The 20,204-nt window shown below is 34.5% G+C and overlaps 1 protein-coding gene across 6 annotated transcripts; it reads left to right on the forward strand.

Moving 5' to 3' along the window:
- The first annotated feature begins 907 nt into the window (after positions 1–907).
- Positions 908–19,502, forward strand: LOC117424240 (ATP-binding cassette sub-family C member 12-like). Of its 6 annotated transcripts, none has more exons than XM_058992711.1 (29): positions 908–1,009; positions 1,156–1,314; positions 1,673–1,820; positions 2,042–2,275; positions 4,490–4,663; positions 4,927–5,074; positions 5,260–5,408; positions 6,293–6,400; positions 6,777–7,043; positions 7,267–7,338; positions 7,714–7,874; positions 8,057–8,129; positions 8,245–8,448; positions 8,646–8,780; positions 9,083–9,170; positions 9,281–9,349; positions 10,017–10,109; positions 11,222–11,325; positions 11,501–11,707; positions 12,215–12,441; positions 13,031–13,168; positions 14,755–14,941; positions 15,184–15,273; positions 15,777–15,966; positions 16,155–16,314; positions 17,264–17,342; positions 17,928–18,041; positions 18,787–18,951; positions 19,198–19,502. In XM_058992711.1, exons 1-29 carry the CDS (start codon positions 939–941, stop codon positions 19,297–19,299), a joined length of 4,116 nt encoding a protein of 1,371 aa, XP_058848694.1. In that variant the 5' UTR covers positions 908–938; the 3' UTR covers positions 19,300–19,502. The 6 variants fall into 6 exon arrangements, with proteins under 6 accessions (XP_058848694.1, XP_033896308.3, XP_058848695.1 ...); XM_034040417.3 differs by having other exon boundaries at positions 7,750–7,874; XM_058992712.1 differs by lacking the exons at positions 908–1,009; positions 1,156–1,314; positions 1,673–1,820; ... (2 more) ...; positions 4,927–5,074; positions 5,260–5,408 and adding an exon at positions 5,668–5,882.
- The last annotated feature ends 702 nt before the right edge of the window (positions 19,503–20,204 follow it).

Genomic DNA, 20,204 nt, shown 5'->3' on the forward strand with positions numbered 1-20,204 from the left:
GTAATTTTAAGTATTTTTGTCTTTATAATTCTTTTTAAGAAAAGCAAGCCAGAAAATCCCCCTTGTATATGGAAACAACTGGAATGGTGAACCTATCACCTGGTTTTATAACACAATTTGGATTACCCTGAATATGATCATCCCAGAAAGAAAGAAATTGCTAGTTTGAAACACCTGATCCCTGTCCGTTGCACTGCGGAACAAAGTGAGTAAAAAAAAAAAACTATAATATTATATTATGTTTTTATTTTTTGTGTGTGGAAATTATTATTTATATCACAGTAAAAATAATATAAAACATAAGGAAAACCTATAAAATTAATAAAAAGTTCATCTACGTGTTGTCAAAAATGATATATGATGTCACCAAAGCTTTGATTAAACTTACTTGCAATTCACTGCTGTCTTTTTGATAACTAAAGGTCACTCAGTGTGTATAGAGAATACTGCATGGGGTAGTGTGTGATATGAGAATGTAATGCCCACCCGAGGCTGGGCTTTAAATTCTCATTTATCACACACTACCCTATGCAGTATCTTTTATAATCTGTGGTGAGCAATTTTTTTCCCAGCTGAGAAGCGAGCGAAAAAATTCTCACCAGTTATTATAAAGTGATAGCCTCCCAGTGGATACATTCCAAGACAGAGCTGTGCTGTAAACTGGAGCCTTTGTTACCTTATAAAATAATAAGAAGCATCCCATAATCTTGGGAATGATTACACTTTGCATTTGGCTTATATTTACTAATGCTGGTCTTGCGTAATATTCCCCCGGTAACCAGGCCCTGCTACTGCTGTTCTGTTGATTGTGCCATGAAATTTTGCATTGCTTTTTATTAATATTCTATTGCTAATTTGACTGTAGGGGTGTGAACCTTGTTGGGTTACAAGACCAGTTCCAGAAAGCGAGCTGATGATCTGGTTTGCTTGCTTGCCTTATGATGAGCCGCCTTTTAAATTACAGAACTTTTGGGTCCAAGAACATTGAAAATCTAGGCTTTGGGAAGCAGTAAGTTGTTTTAAAAAACAATTATACTATTGTTCATTGTATTACTGTAAATTTGTAATAATTATGGAATTATTTCCATTGGGTCACTGGTTTATTTTACCAAATAAGTATAAGTTTATAGTATACATATCTTTTTAATGTTTTAGACGACCCGCTGCCAACCCTCTAGATGATGCTGGTTTCTTTTCTCTGGCTACGTTTACATGGCTTACTCCCATTCTGTGGAAAATCTTCAGACGACAGATGGATGTAGACTCCTTACCTTCTTTATCGCCGCTTGATGGTTCAGATGTTAATGCAAAAAGGTAACAATAATATGTAAAGACAAATTAGAACCATATGCTATATAATACTGTGTGTAGCATGGACAGTCCTTCACTATGTTATGTGTGTCAATAAATTTAACACATCTGGGCTGAGATTCTCCATATGGTGATGCCTTCAACTTCTGAAGTAACAGATCTTTTGAGTTTTGTTCATATAATATGAGGGTTTCTTTTTCACATGTTGTATGAAAAAAGATAATAAATAATTCCATATGTAATACAAATGTTGACCTCAACTGTGTGATAAAAGTTGTTTTCTCAGCCTTTCAGTACCTGATACTTTTTATAAAGGTATATACACCCGTATACTCTTTCTGAATACTGTATATTGATTAAGATTTCAGAGGCTCTGGGATGAGGAGGTTTCTAGGGTTGGATCTGAGAAGGCTTCAATTGAATGTGTGGCTTTTCGTTTTCAAAAGACTCAACTGATCCTGTCTCTCTGTGTGTCTCTTTTGTTCACTGCTTTTACTTTTATAGGAACAGTAAGTACTAATATTCATTTTTATATTTGTGCAAATGAAGGATTCGTGACTAAACAGGAATTTCTAAAAATCAAATGCAACATAAATTATTAAAAAAAAACATATATATATATATATATATATATATATATATATATATATATATATATATATATATATATATATATATATATATATGTTTGACTATTTTCAATATTAATATGTGACTTTATTTATTACAGGGATTTCTGGTTTTCAGTATTCTTCAGCATATTGAATCTTTCTCTCCAGACCGTATTCATGGGGTTGGCCTCTGTATTGCACTTTTTGTGTCAGAGCTCAGCAAAATCTTTTTTATTTCTTTGACTTGGGCTATCAACTATCGAATAGCTGTTAGATTTAAATCTGCTTTCTCTGCCGTGGCTTTCCAGAAGGTGGTGACTCTAAAGTCTTTGGGGAACATCTCTGTTGGAGAGGTACAGTATGCTTTTTTTTGTCACTTTTACTTTAATTCAGAGCATTTAAAACAATTTACATCAATAGAAAAATATACCTAATTTCTTGCAAAGGCCTTACCAACTTACAGTGTAAAAGTATAAAGCACTCATGTTTAACCAAAAATTTTGTGAGGTATATTTTAAGATTTAATTTTAGATGTCTTGGGCTAAATTAAATTCAAACAGTTATAAGTACTTCAATTAATTATCATATCTTAATAAAAGCGGCATCGAAGGTTCCCAATTTAATGTAAATAAATGTAATTAAAAGGCAAAAGTTAACTTAGAAATATATTTTTAATATACCTTAATGGTTCAGTTAATATTAGCTAATATCAGTGCTTTAAGTAAAAAGACAAATCTTGAAAAGTAGAATTCAATAGAAATAGAACCTGCATTGGCAGACCTGACATTAAATACATATTCAAAGTAATTACAACACATTTAATCAGAAACAGTTACACATAATTAATTAACTAATTTTAGGCACTGTTATATTAAATAAAATGTATAGTTACCATACTTTGTAAGAGGAAAGTTTGAACCAAAATCTTGGATGCAAAAACAAATCTCTCGATGCACATTGGTTCGTAATCTGATCCTTTTGGACCTTGTAGAACTGCTTAGCAGTTTTGCAACATTTAAGAAGAAGTACTTTGTCTTCAAATAGATACAACATTAATTTTTCAGCAATTACTGGTTTTGTTATATTTTTAAGTTGCAATGTTTACTAATGTTTATTGCAAAGTCTTAAAATTACCAAAGCAGTTACACCAGACTTGCTATTAAGCACAGTTGATGTTTGCTAAGTTTCAATAAACCAAGTTCTTGGTTTAGTTGCATAAATAAAGGTATTTTTCTTTGACATTTTCCAGTCGAAGTTGCTTTCAATTGGAGATTCAGAGTTTTGTGGATCAGGAAGTTTCCTTTCACTGCCAACATAAGATGACCCTGATAACTCAATCGCCTTTAAGGCACTCCCAGTCTTTACAAGATATGATTAGCTTTTAAAATGCGAACAAATTAACTCTCAAAGGAACATAACTATCGACAAATATTTTATTGTTTATTAAGAATGTTAGTTAAGTTTTTCTGAATGCATTTCCTATCTTCACATACTAAATATATGTCAATGTGCTCTAATCTTGAAGTTCAAACAATTGTCTTTAAAACTTTGTAGTTTTATTAAAGGTAAATTAGTTTTTGTTGATGAACCGAACAGTACTTTTCAAATCCCAATTTTGCAATGTTTTTTTTTAAATATACACCAATAATCTTGATTTTAATGAGTTTTAAAACTTTGTATTATAGTTTCAATACTAAATCTGTATCAGTACAAGTCCAACACAACTTCCATCTTCTGACAGAGGGTGCTGGTACTCTGTATCTGAAATGTCTTTCAATAGAATTGTAAATTATCCTTTTGATGTGCGATGTCTGCTGATCTCACCAGATAAACAGATTATCAGTCACCAATATTGATGGCCCCTAAGTTATGTCTTGTATAGTCAGCAGAACCATCTGTTTTGATTATAATCAGTCCTTTTGTTTACCAAATTGTGAGGTCTGGCCTGTCCTGTTTTCTTTGAAGCTTGGCAATTAAATGGAAGTCTAAACAATTGTGAGGGTTTCCCTAGCAAAATTGTCTTCAAGCGTTGGGTGCTTTTGTCCTGCAAAATAGCAGAGTTTGTAAACCTCTTGAAGATTATAATACACATATCCTTTTAGAAAGGCCATATATACTTAAACATATTATAAATGGTTATTTCCTCCAAACTATTGTACTTAAGAGGTAAGAAGAATAAGAAAACAATTGCTACTCGTGCTGGCTTTAAACCAGCACAATACTTGTTTGTTCCATGTCTGTTTTGTTTGTCTGTTTCTTTTGGCCAATGTGCCTTTTGTTTTGTCAAAGTATTTGTGTTTTGTTTAAGCCTTTTATTTTTGTTAATAAAACACTGTGCGGAATAGCATCTCAGTTTCGCCCACAGTTGCTGTGTGTTTTGTTTTCATTTCTGGTCTGAAGTCATCCTGTTCACAGCATATCGCTATGGTAGAGGATGAGGTAATGTGGAAAGTGGGTTCTGCCCACTTCTGGTTTGGCGTAAGGCTGTCCGAAAAAGTGAGTTATATGTTACTAAAATATCTGAACATGAATTTGAATAAACAGTGGTGTTTTTTTTTGTCTGACAGGTTATCAACATACTTTCCAATGACGGGTATCGACTTTTTGATGTTGCTTTATTTGGCACATTTTCATTGACCTTGCCTGTGTTGCTAATAGTTTGTACTTTCTATGCATGCTATGTTTTTGGATATACTGCACTCATTGGCATTTTGGTATATCTCATCTTTATCCATACACAGGTATGTTTTAAACTATTTACATCAAACCAAATGGTATGATGACCCCCAACCTTCAATTTGTTCTCCTTTTATTAGCATCAAAACATTAATAGCCCCTCCCCCTTTTTGTTCTTGGGTAGATTACCTTTGGTTCTTGTTTTTTTATGCAGATGTTTTTTTTTTTTAAATACAACATGATAGATTAAAAGTTGCTGTTGTTTCCTTGTACTTGGTCATTTTCTGCACTAATCCAACACTAATCCAACACTTTCTGTTGTTTTCAGTTGTTGATGACAAGTCTGACAACTATGTTCCGAAGGAAAGCAATACCTGTGACAGACAGTAGAGTGCGCACAATGAATGAAATTCTGACTTGCATAAAACTAATAAAAATGTATGCCTGGGAGAGTTCATTTGAGCAGAATATCACTGGTAAGGTGCATCGCATAGTAATCCAGTAGCGGAAAATGGTGCTCTTATTATATTACCAATTATTTCACGTAATAAACTCAACACTTGCTTCAACCCTAAACTTAAACCAGTGTAGTAGTTGGAAGTTGCCTCATATAAGTAGTCTGCATTTTTAAATGATTTGTTTTTTGAACCCTTTTTGACAGATATGAGGAAAAACGAAAGAAAAACCTTAGAAAACGCAGGATATGTCCAGAGTATGAATTCTTCTGTGAACATGATCATACCAACTTTGGCAACAGTTTTCACCCTTATCGTTCACACATCTCTGAAACTTAATCTAACTTCATCAGCAGTAAGTAACTGCCATTCAATGCATTTACATGAGCATAAGAATTCCGGTATTTTTCGGAAAACTATTTCTGATATCAAGTCATGTAAACACAGTTTTCGGAAAATGTATCAAAATATTCCGAAAGTCAGTTTTCGAATAACAGCACCTAGAAATGTCTGATTAAATTCCGAAAACTAACAAAAGGTATATCATGTAAACACACTTTTCGGAAAACTTATTCTGATAGCGTACTGCACATGTGCAAACTTTGACCTTCATTCCTGCACGTGGTTTTAGAAAACAGAGAAAATAATATAATAATATGTAGTCAGTCTGCATGATCCATTTGTCTAGTTAGGGATAAAGTAATACATTTGTTAAAGTCTGTATGTATTTGTTAATAGTCCATACTGAAGCAGCAAATGTTTTCCAGCTTTAAAATGACGTGAAAATTTAAAATAAGGTCTGCAAAGGAAACTGGTAATATAGGACAGGGTGAGCTTTTGGAAAGGTTAATTGCACAATTTGGGGAATCTGAATAGAGGTCTAGGATAGTAATCTTTGAATTTAAGACCTGACATTTCGATAAAGCACTTGAGTTATTGGATTGGTCTCCGTTCTATCGCAGAAATATCCGGTCTGTTCAAATCGTACTTAGGGTACAGTACTTTGCATGCGAAAATATCCAGCGTTTTCCGAAAACTTCAATCCATGTATACAGTTGAATTATAATTAGATTTTCTATCGTTAATCAAGTAAACACAGAAAAGTGACATTTTTAGAATATCAGTTTTCTGATTTAGTTTTTGGAAAACGCGTTGTCATGTAAACGTCTGATTGATGTGTTTCCAATTACTATTAAGACAAACAGTTTTACCAAATCTTGTTTTTTCTTTCCTCTGCAGGCATTCACACTGGTTGCCATTTTCAATGTATTGAGATTCACACTCGGAATTCTTCCATTTTCAGTAAAAGCCTTGGCAGAAGCTAGAATCTCTTTGGCCAGATTAAAGGTAACTTCCTGAAACAAATAACATCACTTATTGCAGGGAAACTCTATATATTGTTTGCTAAGGTTAAACGTCTTTATTTATTTATTTCCTCAGCCACCTGAGTAAACAATTTGAGTTTTACCAGTACCTGGATTAACATATTCATAAAACTTTAGGAACAGTTTTAAGGTTTTTTTTTTTTTTAAAGAGATACACTGTAGAGATAAAGTTAAACATTGCTTAAAAGAGTAACACTAAAACAGTAAAACAGTATATTAAACACAAACTGGATTCAATTAATCACAGTGTCCTTAACAAAACTTAAACTAGTCCTTAAGGTTCTGTGTATAGGGCCCACAGTATTTTTTTTAAATGTCTTCCTCTTTTTTTTTTGTAGAGAATTCTCCTGGTTGAAAATCCAGAACAGTATGTGCTTTCCTTAAAAGGGTCTCCAAATGCATTAGTAATGGAAAAAGCCACTCTGTCATGGGACAAGCCCGATGACAACAGTGGGACTAATGGGCTCCTCGCAAATGGAAAGAACAGTAATGAAAGTGAAAGTAATATAAAAGCACAACCTTCAGAGAGCCAAAATGGAACAAAATCAACCACAAAGAAAACAAACAAAGTCACTCTGAGAAATATTAATATAACACTAGAGAAGGTACGTTTTATTAACATTTCAAAGCAGATACATGCTTCACTTAATTGTTAAAGGTGTAAATGTTTTTTACTATTAACCTATGAACAACCTAGATTAGGTTTAATTAAAATTGCTTTACATAACATATCTACAAACCACAGCATTATGTGTTGAATCAATTATCAATAATCTACTGTGGTGTTTTCTAACAATGTTACTTGAAAGACCAATGTTTCAATTCTAGGGAAAGCTTCTGGGAGTTTGTGGAAATGTTGGAAGTGGCAAAAGCTCATTGATATCAGCACTATTGGGGGAGGTAAGATTAAGTCACACGACTTCCTGATTATAACATGTAGCTGAACTGTTTCCTATTTTTGATTTACTATATTAAACAGGCCATACAGTAAATATTAAATAAATACTGTATACATTAAATTAAAACACAGAGGAAAATATCTAGATGGTACTTTCTGTTTTATAGTTCAACAAAAAACAGAATACATGAAATATACTATTATACAACTTGCAAGTATTAAATGTATATTGTTCAGTAATATTGGTAGCAAGTTAAGTTGCAGTAGATAATAAGGTAAGGTACATTTCCATTGGATAACTTAAAAATTAAAAATCAATAATGACCACTCAGTATCCCTCAGTTAATGATTTACTCTAGAGCTCTTGTGATTTTCAGTGTTCTCTAGTAACAGAAGGGTCCCACCTGTTGCAGATGAACCTTCTCCGTGGCTCAGTGGCAGTGGATGGAATGTTTGCCTATGTATCCCAGCAGGCCTGGATATTTCACGGAACTGTTAGAGACAATATTTTAATGGGAGAGGATTTTGATGAAAAAAGGTAATTGTATCTATTAAAAAAAAAAGTTAACAGCAAGGATATGACTGGTCTTTGAACCCGGGACATATGAGAGAGAGCTGCTGGTCTCCCTTATTTCCATTCCATTTGAAACCATGAAGACCAGAGCAGACTAGCAGCCACTTCTCACATGGACATTTGTTCTTTTGTTTATTTAACTGCAGGTACAGTGAAGTTGTTAGCACTTGCAGCCTTAAGCCTGACCTGGCTATTCTTCCACATGGTGATATGACCGAGGTGAGTTCATGTTCCAGACTGGGAGAGGAATGTAAAGCAATATTAAGCAATGCCAAAAGAACGATTAAGGTATACAGCATGTATTTGTCCTCATTTCTTCTATTTCCTATGAAAGATAGGTGAAAGGGGCCTCAATCTCTCAGGTGGTCAGAAGCAGAGGATAAGCCTGGCCCGAGCCGTGTACTCCAACAGAGACATTTTCTTACTGGATGATCCTCTTTCAGCCGTGGATGCACATGTTGGCAAACACATTTTTGAGGAGTGTGTCAAAAAGGCACTTACAGGAAAAACAATCATTCTGGTGACTCACCAGCTGCAGGTAAAACAAAGGACTCTGATACAGCACCTGTGCTTATTCTGTATACTTAAATTATGACTACAAGAAACAAGTGTGTGTTTGATTTACAGCCAAACTCAATGCATCCTATAGTTATCGTCATCATAAGACCAGTGTTCTTAATAACAAAAAAACAATGAAGTCTGTATAACGGAAAGGTCTTATTTGTTTTTGGGAAGTACTTGAAGTTCTGTGACAAAGTTATATTACTGGAAGATGGAGAAACAAAAGAAATGGGGACCCACAAATCTTTGATGGAAACAAAAGGCAAATATTGGGAGCTCATCCAGAACTATCGATCAGAACACTCAAATGTAAGTTGCTTTTTTGTTTTGTAAGCAATGATATACATACACTATAGGTACATTGAAACATTTATAATAAATGAGGGGTGTCCTGCAAAAACTTGATGTTTCAGATTCACATTAATATTGCCATCAAACATTAATGGAAAATTAAGTTAGGTAGGTTATCTAAAGAAAATAATTGAAGGTTATCCAGTTTTTTCAGGGCTTGAAAGTAAATCTGTAAAGAAATATGAAATAGTAGTCTGCATATCTTTTGAAGATTTGAATAAGTAAACCACACAGTAAACTTATGATTCATTACTGTGAAGTTTCAGGACTCTGTCAGTGAGGAAAAAAAAACACAAGAATTCTCTGGCTCTAAAAAAAAGGATTCTGAACACGGAATTGAAAATCCTGGTAAAGAATTGTGTTAGAATTCTCTTTTGATTCTGAATTCAATGATTCATGAGTTCTCGTACAAACTCATACAAATACATTAATTTCTGGTTTCTTTTTACATTTTTTAGCTTTTGACATGTCTGGTGAGATGAATGTATCTGCTAACCACAAGCACCCAAATGGACTGGACAAAAACAGTAACATTCAACAACTCTTTCTATTCAACAAATTACATATATGGGCATCAGCCGCACCTAGAATTGGTTTAAAAAAATAATATTACACCACTATTTACACCACCAGGGAATTTATAGCAATGCCAGTGGGCCCTGAGACTCCAAATAGTATAAAAGTGAACATCATTTTTTTTATGAACTCTAGACCACAAGCCTGTGCGGACATGCAGTGAATGGTGCTTCTCATGGTGTTTGTGTTGACTTGAGTAGACAGGAATTGCAGGTGATTAATGATCAGGCTACTTAATAAACTTTTCACCCATTTTGTGTACAGTAGATGAGAATTAAACTGCCAGAAGTATGTAATAATGCCTACAGCGTTGCAATGCTTTGGAGGGTGATTGGGTGCTATTTGCTGTTAAAACTTCCATTAGTTATTATTACACAACATTTAAAATAGCAATCTACAGCATTGTGAAATTCTCTCCTGAATAAAATATGCAAGGACATTTCATGTTCAATTTTCAATGGCTATTTATATTTAATGGAGGGATTAAACAATACACTAGTTTTAAGAATAAAACTAGTCATTACACATGTTATCCATCAAATATCCAGATAGTAAGTTGAAACAGAGCTTTAGTATGTTTTAAAACAACTTTCTTTCATATTGTTTATATTTTCCCAGAGAAACCTGAAAAACAGTTAGTTCTTCAGGAAAGATGGCATGAAGGTTCTGTTACATGGAAAACCTACCACCACTATATCAAAGCATCTGGAGGTATGTTGCACATCAAAAACAGGAAGAGAATATTTTTTCACCATACTGAATATCCCATTTACTTCATGAGTCGAATGATTTTGCTTACTCCCTTCAGTTTTCCAATGATATTTCAACACAGTGATTCTTAATCTTTCAAAGAGAAGCTAGTGAACGTTAGTCTAAGTCACACATACTATATAATCGCACAAAGAGGCACATGGCTATATGCTTTTTCCTGAGAAAATGTAGTTATTCTGTTTTTTTCCTATATAAACATATACTAAATGTCTTGTGATGGACTATATCAGTGTCACAAGTATTTTCCTTTCAAATAAAGCCGTTGAAACCAGGATGCCAGAAAACGCTGTAGCATGGGTTTATTATTTCCAATCAAAATAAAATAAATAAAACAAAAGCCTAACGAGTTCTCAGGCCCTAACTAAACGGTTATTATTATTATCTAAATACGAGGCAGGCTAAACCTGTTTCCCCGTCAGCAAAACCAAATCAAAATCCAAGTCATAATCCAAGTACCTGTTCCAATGTCTTCATTTAGCAGCACTTCAATAACAAATCATTTTTCCCTCCCCTCACCCAAACACTCAGAAACATAGCGTTGTTAAATGATAATGAATTACCTCCAGTAGTTCCCACGTGGTCTTAGTGCCGCCGTGTATCATCCCCATGTAAATGTATTTATTATTTTTTGTACACATAAACCAAATGTATTTGTTTTTTAAGCTTCCTTTATTAACACAAGTTTAATATTTACATGTTAATACCATTAACTCCTATCAGTTCTAATACCAAACACTTTACATTATTTAATACTTTGTTCACCCACCAGTTTGTTTACATTATCTTTTCCACATTTTATATGTTTTTATTGACCAATCCCTTACAATCTCTAACTATAAGTGCACTTACAGCTAAAGATACACTTGTGTAAGTGCAAATAGAAGATGCGAGACCTAAGATGTTTATAAATATGCATTGTTTTAAAACATACAATCACTTATACAATCAGTATATATTTAAACGTAATTAAATGTGTGATGTATATTTTGTTTGAATAACTGATTTATGTAATCGTTAGTTATTCCAACAGGATTTCACATTTTCTCTTCCAGGATACATTTTGGCTGTTTTTGTTTTTCTTGTGTTTTTCTTGATGGTGGGATCAGTTGCCTTCAGCAGCTGGTGGCTTGGACATTGGCTAGGACAGGGATCAGGGGTAATCTCCATTATGTTATCAACTCCGCTATTAAAACTGACCAATAAAATATCTAAAAAACAGCTTTATTAAAACTTTCTGATTAAGACTGAAAAGTCTGTCAAATAAAAGGAAATTGATAAACTATGCTACAAAGTATGACTGACTTGTATTTTTTTTCTTTCATTCACTGTAGGGGTATAACTGTAATTCTACTAAAGTTAGTAACACCACATCATTGCAATGTGGCAGCATTTCACATAATCCTGACCTACAGTTTTACCAGCTGGTGTATGGAATGATCGTAGTGTTTTTTCTTGTATTGAGTGTCATCAAAACATATGCATTTACAAAAGTCACACTGAGAGCTTCTTCAAACCTGCATGACAGAATGTTTCATGGGGTAAGAGTTCTGCATGGACACATATATATCATGTATACAATTTTACCATAAAGTTGAATGAGGGAGAGAAAACAGTTTAGCAAAAAATATAGTTTTAAAGGTCAGAGTGGACTTCATCACCCAGACTGCACTAGAAAAGAATAATGAACCAGATAAGAACCTGGCAACCCAGCAGCAATCATAGTTTGTGTTTGTTTCAATAACGGTGTCATTATTATGTAGATTTGATTATCTGTAGGTTTTAGGCCAGCTTGGTGCCCATCAAAGCTCATTAGATTAATTGTTCTTGGCTCCGTGCAGTTGTCACCAAAATCTGGTTTATGTAGTAAAATGTATACTCAAAGGCATTGAATGAATATATTTATAATTATACAACAAGCATGGGCTTTTTTTTACTGCTGAGATATCTCTGCCATGACACTTGTGGCTGAAAGTCTGTTATATTACTGAGCAAATTTATGTACTCTCCATTCTATATATACTTTTTTTTTATATTCCTACTCTTAGATCCTCTGCAGTCCAATGAGTTTCTTTGACACAACCCCGATTGGCAGGTTGATTAACCGCTTCTCCAAGGACACGGATGAGATTGATGTCGGCTTGCCATTAACTGCAGAGAATTTCTTGCAGTTGTCCTTTTTCATTGTGTTCATCACTGCCATCGTGTCTATGGTGTTTGTAGAACTTCTTATTGCAGTCTGTATCCTTGCAGTTATCATTGGGATCATGCTATTGTAAGTCATTTTTGCATACTTGGTACAAACCCCATTGAATGTTTTATCTAATTATTTAGATATCTGAGTGCAAATGGTTTAAGAAGGGATTAATAGTGACTATATTAGAGGGTCTCATCAATACATTAAATGCTTGCTAATTGGTATTAAATATAATTGATACAATTTGGAAAAGTCTCCTGTACTTGTGTATACTGTAGATAAACCTCTGGTTTTTCCCTTACTGGTACATAAAGACCACAAAACTGCACCCACTAACAGTGCTTATTCTGCCAGGCTGAAGGTTTTATTATTATTTATTTCTTAGCAGACACCCTTATCCAGGGCAACTTACAATTGTTACAAGATACCACATTATTTTTACATACAATTACCCATTTATACAGTTGGGTTTTTACTGGAGCAATCTAGGTAAAGTACCTTGCTCAAGGGTACAGCAGCAGTGTCCCTCCCTCCTGGGATTGAACCCATGACCCTCCGGTCAAGAGGCCAGAGCCCTAACCACTACTCCACACTGCTGCCCGTTTTAGGTCTCTATAGTAAAAATCTGAATGGTCTAGAAGGTTTATTAATACGTTCTATATTTCAGTGTTTTCCAGAGAAGTATTCGAGAACTGAAGAGGATGGAGAATATTAGCCGGTCTCCCTGGTTCTCTTATACCACTGCTACTGTTGAAGGACTGAGAACAATCCATGCATACAATAAGCAAGAAGAACATATTGAACAGTAAGGATTCTGTCTCTTTGACCCTGTTAATGATGACTGGGTCTTGGGCCTCGTACACACACACTGCGGTTAGCGCGACAATTAACAAACTACACTCGCTGTGGTTGTTTGTTGTACACACACGCCTTTCATTAATGAAGTGAGTGCATTCCCTGCTTAAACTAATGTAGTGTGGCGATTGGAACAATAATCAGAGAACAATATATGTCTGTTTAATATATTTTATAAGTACGTGTGTATATATATGTGTGTGTGTGTGTGTAATCGATCGAGAGCAGCAGAGACGCCGTTTTGCATTTTCTGCACTGCTAAATACAGTGGTGACGATCTGCAATACCATGACGATAGATAGAAACATTTGGGCGATCTTCTGACCAGAAGGCTGGTGGGAACAACTTGAGTGATCTCCAAACAACTGGATTAAAAATGTACGCATGCTGAAACACCGTTGCAGCAGCAAAAGACATTCAAAATGATCTAGACAGCATTCAGAACTGGGCAGACACATGGCAAATTACATTTAATATAGAAAAGTGTAAGGTACTGCACGCAGGCAATAAAAATGTCCATTATGAATACCATATGGCAGATACTGAAATTGAAGAAGGAATCTACGAAAAAGATCTAGTTTAAGTTGACTCAGAAATGTCTTCATCTAGACAATGTGGAGAAGCTATAAAAAAGGCCAACAAAATGTTCAGATATATAGTGAAAAGTGTTTAAATTAAGGGAAGTAATGTTAAAACTTTACAACGCTACAAAAAAGTTATTGCTGCTCTAGAAAGAGTGCAAAGAAGAGTGACCAGAATTGGTATGTCATATGCAGACAGGCTAAAAGAATTGAATCTATTCAGTCTTGAACAAAGAAGACTACACGGTGATCTGATTCAAGCATTCAAAATTCTAAAAGGTATTGATGATTTCGATCCAGGGAACTTTTTCGACCTGAAAAAAGAAACAAGGACCAGGGGTCACAAATGGAGATTAGATAAAGGGGCATTCAGAACAGAAAATAGGAGGCACTTTTTTACACAGAGAATTGTGGGAGTTTAGAACCAACTCCCCAGTGATGTTGTTGAAGCTGACACTCTGGGATCCTACTTGATGAGATTCTGGGATCAGTAAGCCAAATGGCCTCCTCTCGTTTCAATCCTTTCTTAGGCTGTGTGTGTACGAGGCCCAAGAGAACCCAATTTATTTGTATTTCACTTCCCAGCTTTTGCAGTTCTGCTATGACTCAGAAATCAAGTTTGTGCTCTTAATTGACCCTTAATCCAAGATTGTTGAAATGTACTATATTGAATACAACTGGTGATATGCAAAGTTCTTGAAACTACGAAGAAAACACATGTTTAAGACTATTCTGGTACACTGGGGTAATTGGGATGTCAGTTATCTTTCCTATTATTTTATAATCTGCCACAGAGAAAGCACATTGGCTCTTCATTAACCAAAAAAAAATGTTTCTTTAATTTTGAAATATTGCTCTATTAGTCAAATATACGGCCATTTCAATATTTCTCTAGTCCAAACTGAGAGAATACATAAACATGCATTTGACTTTTTTCAACCTTTCTGTTTTTTAGATTTAAGCAGTTAGGCGACATGAATTCCAGTCATTATATGCTGTTTTACTGCGGGACCAGATGGCTTTCCTTTCGACTGGATTTCCTTACATCAGTCGTCTCTCTGCTTGTGGCTTTGTTTGCTGTTTTGGGCCCTGATTCGATCAGTCCTTCATTCAAAGGCCTGGCTGTCTCCCACACAATCCAGGTAAGAACTGTGGGAAACAATAATAATAATTAGTAATAATATAATAAAAACCAAAACATGCCTTGTTATTTTTGTTAAAATCTCTGTCTTCAATAATATAGTATTTTAAACTCGGAAAGGTTTGTCAAAGAATTGTAATACTTTCTTTTAGTATGTCTAAATATTCCAAAAATCTGAAACATTTCAAAATGAATAAATGACATTTTTTTGTTGTTGATACCAATCCCTGTCTTTGTTTGTAGTTAACTGGAATATTGCAGTTGTGTGTGAGACTTGGAACAGAATTGGAAGCGCAATTCACTTCTGCTGAAAGAATATTGGAATACGTGTTGGTAAGAAAGATAAGTAAGATAGAAATAGATTATAGCTTAGGGATCCATTTATAAAACATATTTTCTATAGTATAAATATATATTATATACAATTACAAAGGATATAAACAAGGTCGCTCTATGAAAAGAGCTCCCAGTTTCTTTAGCTAAATAACACATTTGTACATATAACTTCTAAATAAATACTGTTGAGGTTTCAAAAGACACTGTTTTGGCATTTAAAAAAATTGTCGAGTACAAAAAAAATAATTTGCGTCGTTGTAGATGATTAGTACAGTAAACTGTAGATGCAATACACATCTTTAGAGGCAATACTGACAGTTTTATACAGAATGTTAAACTAACGTGTTGCAAGTAAAGCCAGTTAAAATATATCATATCTGTTTTAAGACATTGTATGACACAGTATTTCTGCATGTGATAAAGAACTACACTACAGTGGTGTTGCACTGTAGCAAGAATGCAGTCCGCTTGAAATTATACCAGTGTTGTCTCTTGTGCAGGGATGTGTTTCTGAGGCTCCCATGAAGAGTAAGGATGCACAAATTCCTCAAGGGTGGCCGAACCATGGTGCAATTACCTTTAATGACTACCAGATGAAATACAGAGAAAATACCCCAATAGTTCTGAATGGGTTACACATCCGAATTGCTGCAAAAGAAAAAGTTGGAATTGTAGGAAGAACAGGATCGGGTAAGGATTTTTTTTCTGACTGTATCTTTTGCGAAAACAGTAGGTGTGTACTACATAGATAATATTCAAGTTTCTGTTTACATTATATTTCCAATGATTTTGAAAATAGAAGCTTTTATTTGTGGGGGGGACAAATGGAATGTTAAACAAAGGGTTTAATATGGCTTGCCATTTTCCCTGTATCTTAGGAAAGTCTTCCCTGGCAGTAGCTTTGTTCCGGCTAGTTGAGCCATTCGGTGGATCCATCCACATTGATGATCTTGACATCGGCAGCATTGGATTGCAAGATTTACGCAGCAGACTGTCAGTAATCCCCCAGGATCCTGTTTTGTTTATCGGCACAGTAAGGTAATGACTGCTTTTCATCTGTAACACTAATGCATTTTAATAAATCATTTCTTACATATATAAATAACACAAATGCATTAGGATTCTACAATTAAGTGACATTTCAAGAGGAAAGAACATATTATCTAAATGAGCCATGTATAGATTCATATAGAATGCTACAGTATTAAGCAAAACCCTAATTAATTTCTACTTCTTGTCCAAACAGTTAACAGTAGCTTTGATTGTATAAGCATAGTTTTGTTTACAATATTACAGTACTAAGTATGTCTCTTAAACCATTAAAAAATTTAATTTATTAGGGATACTTGAGAGTATAAGAATTTGGTGATAAGTTAGTGCATATATAACATTTGATTTCTGCCTGTCCATACTTACTAGGAACTATAACTACCTCTGTGATATTGTTATGTTTTATTCACTGTGTAAGCTAGTCAGAAAAACCTGAGAATTGCAGGATCTTGTGATATGATGTTGTGATAATAATAATAAAGTATGCTAGGTCAGGTCAATCTTGCGTTAAATAACCACCTTTATTATAATACAAAATCTTACAGATTTCCAAAAATGAACCCAAACAATGGTTGAAGAAAAATAAAAAAGTAGAATAAAAAACAGTTGGAGCACAGCCTCATCCTTGAGAGCATTACGGTGCCACCTGCTAAAAAAATAAATAAAAAAAATAAATCTATGCGACATGTTCACCCCCCCTCCCGACAAGGCTGGGAGAGAGGTGGTTATGGCAGTGGTGATTGGGGAGGAGGTGATAATTCGAAAGCAAGGCAGGACTGCGTTTGTGATTGTGAAGTAGGTTAATGGGAACTTGCCGGTAATTGGCTTGTAGATTGACAAATGAATAAATACACTGTACGAGGAACTGCATTAATGATACTATAGATTTCCTGCCTCGCAAACTTTATATTCTATGTCCTCATTAACATAAATACAGGTATAATCTGGATCCTTTTGACAAATGCAGTGAAGATGAGATCTGGCAAGCGCTGGAAAGAACATGTATAAAAGATATGGTATGCAGTTAATATTACAAACCTTTGCTGTTGTTTTTTTTTTCTTTTTCTAATGTATATTGAAGCCTGATAGAGCAGTATGATTATTTAAGAACAAATACAAATACATTCATATGTTAATTTTCAGAATGTATCTATCCCATCCATAATGTGCACCCCTTGTATACTAACCTAACAAAATCCTCTAGTAACAAAAACACCATAGTATACACAATATTATATCTGACAGATATGAATCCAAAATTAATAAAGTGTTGCATGTTATATTTATATAATTATGATTGTACTGTTTAATGTATGAGATGTGTAGTGTGTGTTCTCACAGAATTTTATAAAATGCTTAATAGTTTATGCAGAGTTAAAGTTATGAACAAATGCAGTGACTTGAGTGTATTGTAACAGGAGGCTGTATTGCGATGTCACAGTGTGTTCCTGTTTATTGCCTGTCCCCCTGGGACAACCTTAAAGTGAATTAAAAACATGTATTTAAAATGAAATGGTACTGCAAGAGCAGTTTTGCATAATGTCATTCTATTTTTTTAAACTGTCTTTAAATACTAATTCCTTCCTGCTGTTGAATTTAAGATCTCCAACCTGCCCAAAAAGCTAGAAACAGAGGTGGTTGAGAACGGGCGGAACTTCTCGGTGGGTGAACGGCAGCTGCTGTGCATGGCCCGAGCCATTCTGAGAAACTCCAAGGTGAGTAACACATATATTAACGTGCTTGGTCTATATCATCCGGAAACAACAAATGCATTGACTTGGACAATGAAATAGCTTGAGTGTATTGTAACACAAGTCACGTGAACACCAGTATGATGGGAGCCACCGTATGTCAAAGGTCTAAGTAAAGGGTACTGTTAATATTATTGTGTTGAAAGAGCTTTTCTAACATTGATAATATGAATCTGGGAGGTGTACTTACAAAAGACTGCTTGTTTGTTTTCATATTTAGTGTGGGTCAGTTTATTATTAGGAGATAAATAAAACATGCATATTTTTTTTTTTATTTATGCATTTATTTAACCCGGAGATTTACCCATTGAGACAAAGAGGTCATTTTACAAAGAGGTCATGAAAAAAAAAAAAAAAAAAAACTATTCAAAAGTAGAGCGTAAGCTATAGCCAATGCTCGTCCTTTCTACTACAGAACCCAAATAAGGAGGTATCAAGCCTTTAGAAACCATAAACACAAAACAATACCAATAAAAATGCCGCCGGTTCATAAGAGAGCCAGCCTAGTTTTATGTTCATATAACAATGTGTCAAAGGGGAACAAATCTGCAATGTGAATTACACGGTATATCTAATTTATATAGTGACTGCTCACATGCAAAAATAGGGATATATATATATATATATATATATATATATATATATATATATATATATATATATATATATATATATATATATATTTAAAGTAGCTATATTTTTCATGCAGATAATTGTGTTAGATGAAGCCACTGCCTCCATCGATTCTGAGACAGACACCCTGATCCAGCACACAATCAGAGAGGCATTCCAGGAGTGCACCATGTTGACCATCGCTCATCGTATCAACACCGTTCTGGACAGCGACAAGATCCTGGTCATAGAAAATGGAAAGGTGCAGGAATAAATACACTCAACTGGACATGTGGGCCCTATTCACTAAACCTTAAGAATGAAATACAGTTTGATACAGTCTGTCATTGGTTTAAAAAAAAAAAAATATATATATATATATATATATATATATATATATATATATATATTGCAGATTTTATTGTATGTCATGAATCAATATATTTCAATTTTTAGAGTGACAATGTGAGCTTTGAAGTAATAAAATGTTTGCTGTTTTGTCTTGCAGGCTGTTGAATTCGACCGACCACAAGTCCTGGTACAGAGACCAGATTCGTTATTTGCATCACTTCTAGCAGCTGGCAATACTGTAGAAACCTTGCCACAGTAGCATGTTCTTTCTATTGACAGGAAAACACACAACACCCTGGTTGCCAAGCGCCACTATCATCAAAGAAGGAATTTTAAAGTCAACATTGAAATGATGAATTCAATTATGATTGTGTTGTTTTTTTGTTCCTGTTTGTTCAGTTTCAATGTGTATTGTTTTGTGATCATAGTTATAAAATGCACTCTATATTAAATAATTATTAACATGAACCATTATAGAGCATATCACTTTCTTTAACACAGTGCTTGAACAGCTCACTATCAAGCCTGCTCTCCTAAAGGAGTGTCCCAGCCCTGCTTACATGCTCGGCACATTCCTCCCCCAAGCCCATTTGTGTACGTGCAGGGGAACCGTCACTCTGCCTGATACATACACCCCAGCAGGGGCTTGGCACTGTCATCACAAGCCCATATTAACAGAACATACGATGGTGAACACTTGCTCAGTCACTCTGCCAAATCTAAACAAAAGCTGTAGTATTAACAGAAGATATTTGACTTGACCAATGCCCATCATAAATAGTATTCAACGAGCAAAATGCAGTGTTGCAATACTATCATTGAATAGTTTGCCCTGCTATAACAACTGATCTCTATGCTTAAACTGCACAGTATCTAACAGCTAGGACTCATCTGGATAAGGTCTGCTCTCATTTGTGTGCTTCTCTCTGTAGCTGTACAAGCCTTGAAGATGCAAAACTAATTTGCCTTACAAATACCATTGTAATTAAGTTATTTTCCATGCAAATAGTCATCAGAAATATGTTTTTAAACTGTTTTTACTGGAGATAGCCAAGTTAAAAAATGCCCTTCAACAACTAGCAGATGAGATACAGAGGAATGACGACATTTGTTCTGAATGGGTTACACGTCAGAATTGCTTCAAAAGAAAAAAATGCAATTGTA

The sequence above is a fragment of the Acipenser ruthenus genome, chromosome 19, assembly GCF_902713425.1.
Source record: "Acipenser ruthenus chromosome 19, fAciRut3.2 maternal haplotype, whole genome shotgun sequence".
In the NCBI taxonomy this organism is placed as follows: domain Eukaryota; kingdom Metazoa; phylum Chordata; class Actinopteri; order Acipenseriformes; family Acipenseridae; genus Acipenser; species Acipenser ruthenus.

Bases quoted from the DNA above. Each gene is read 5' to 3' on its own strand.
- LOC117424240 (XM_058992711.1), top strand. From the start codon at position 939: ATGATGAGCCGCCTTTTAAATTACAGAACTTTTGGGTCCAAGAACATT. The intron at 1,821-2,041 runs GTAAGTACTAAT...TATTTATTACAG, and splicing joins CTTTTACTTTTATAGGAACA to GGATTTCTGGTTTTCAGTAT. The intron at 6,401-6,776 runs GTAACTTCCTGA...TTTTTTTTGTAG, and splicing joins TCTCTTTGGCCAGATTAAAG to AGAATTCTCCTGGTTGAAAA.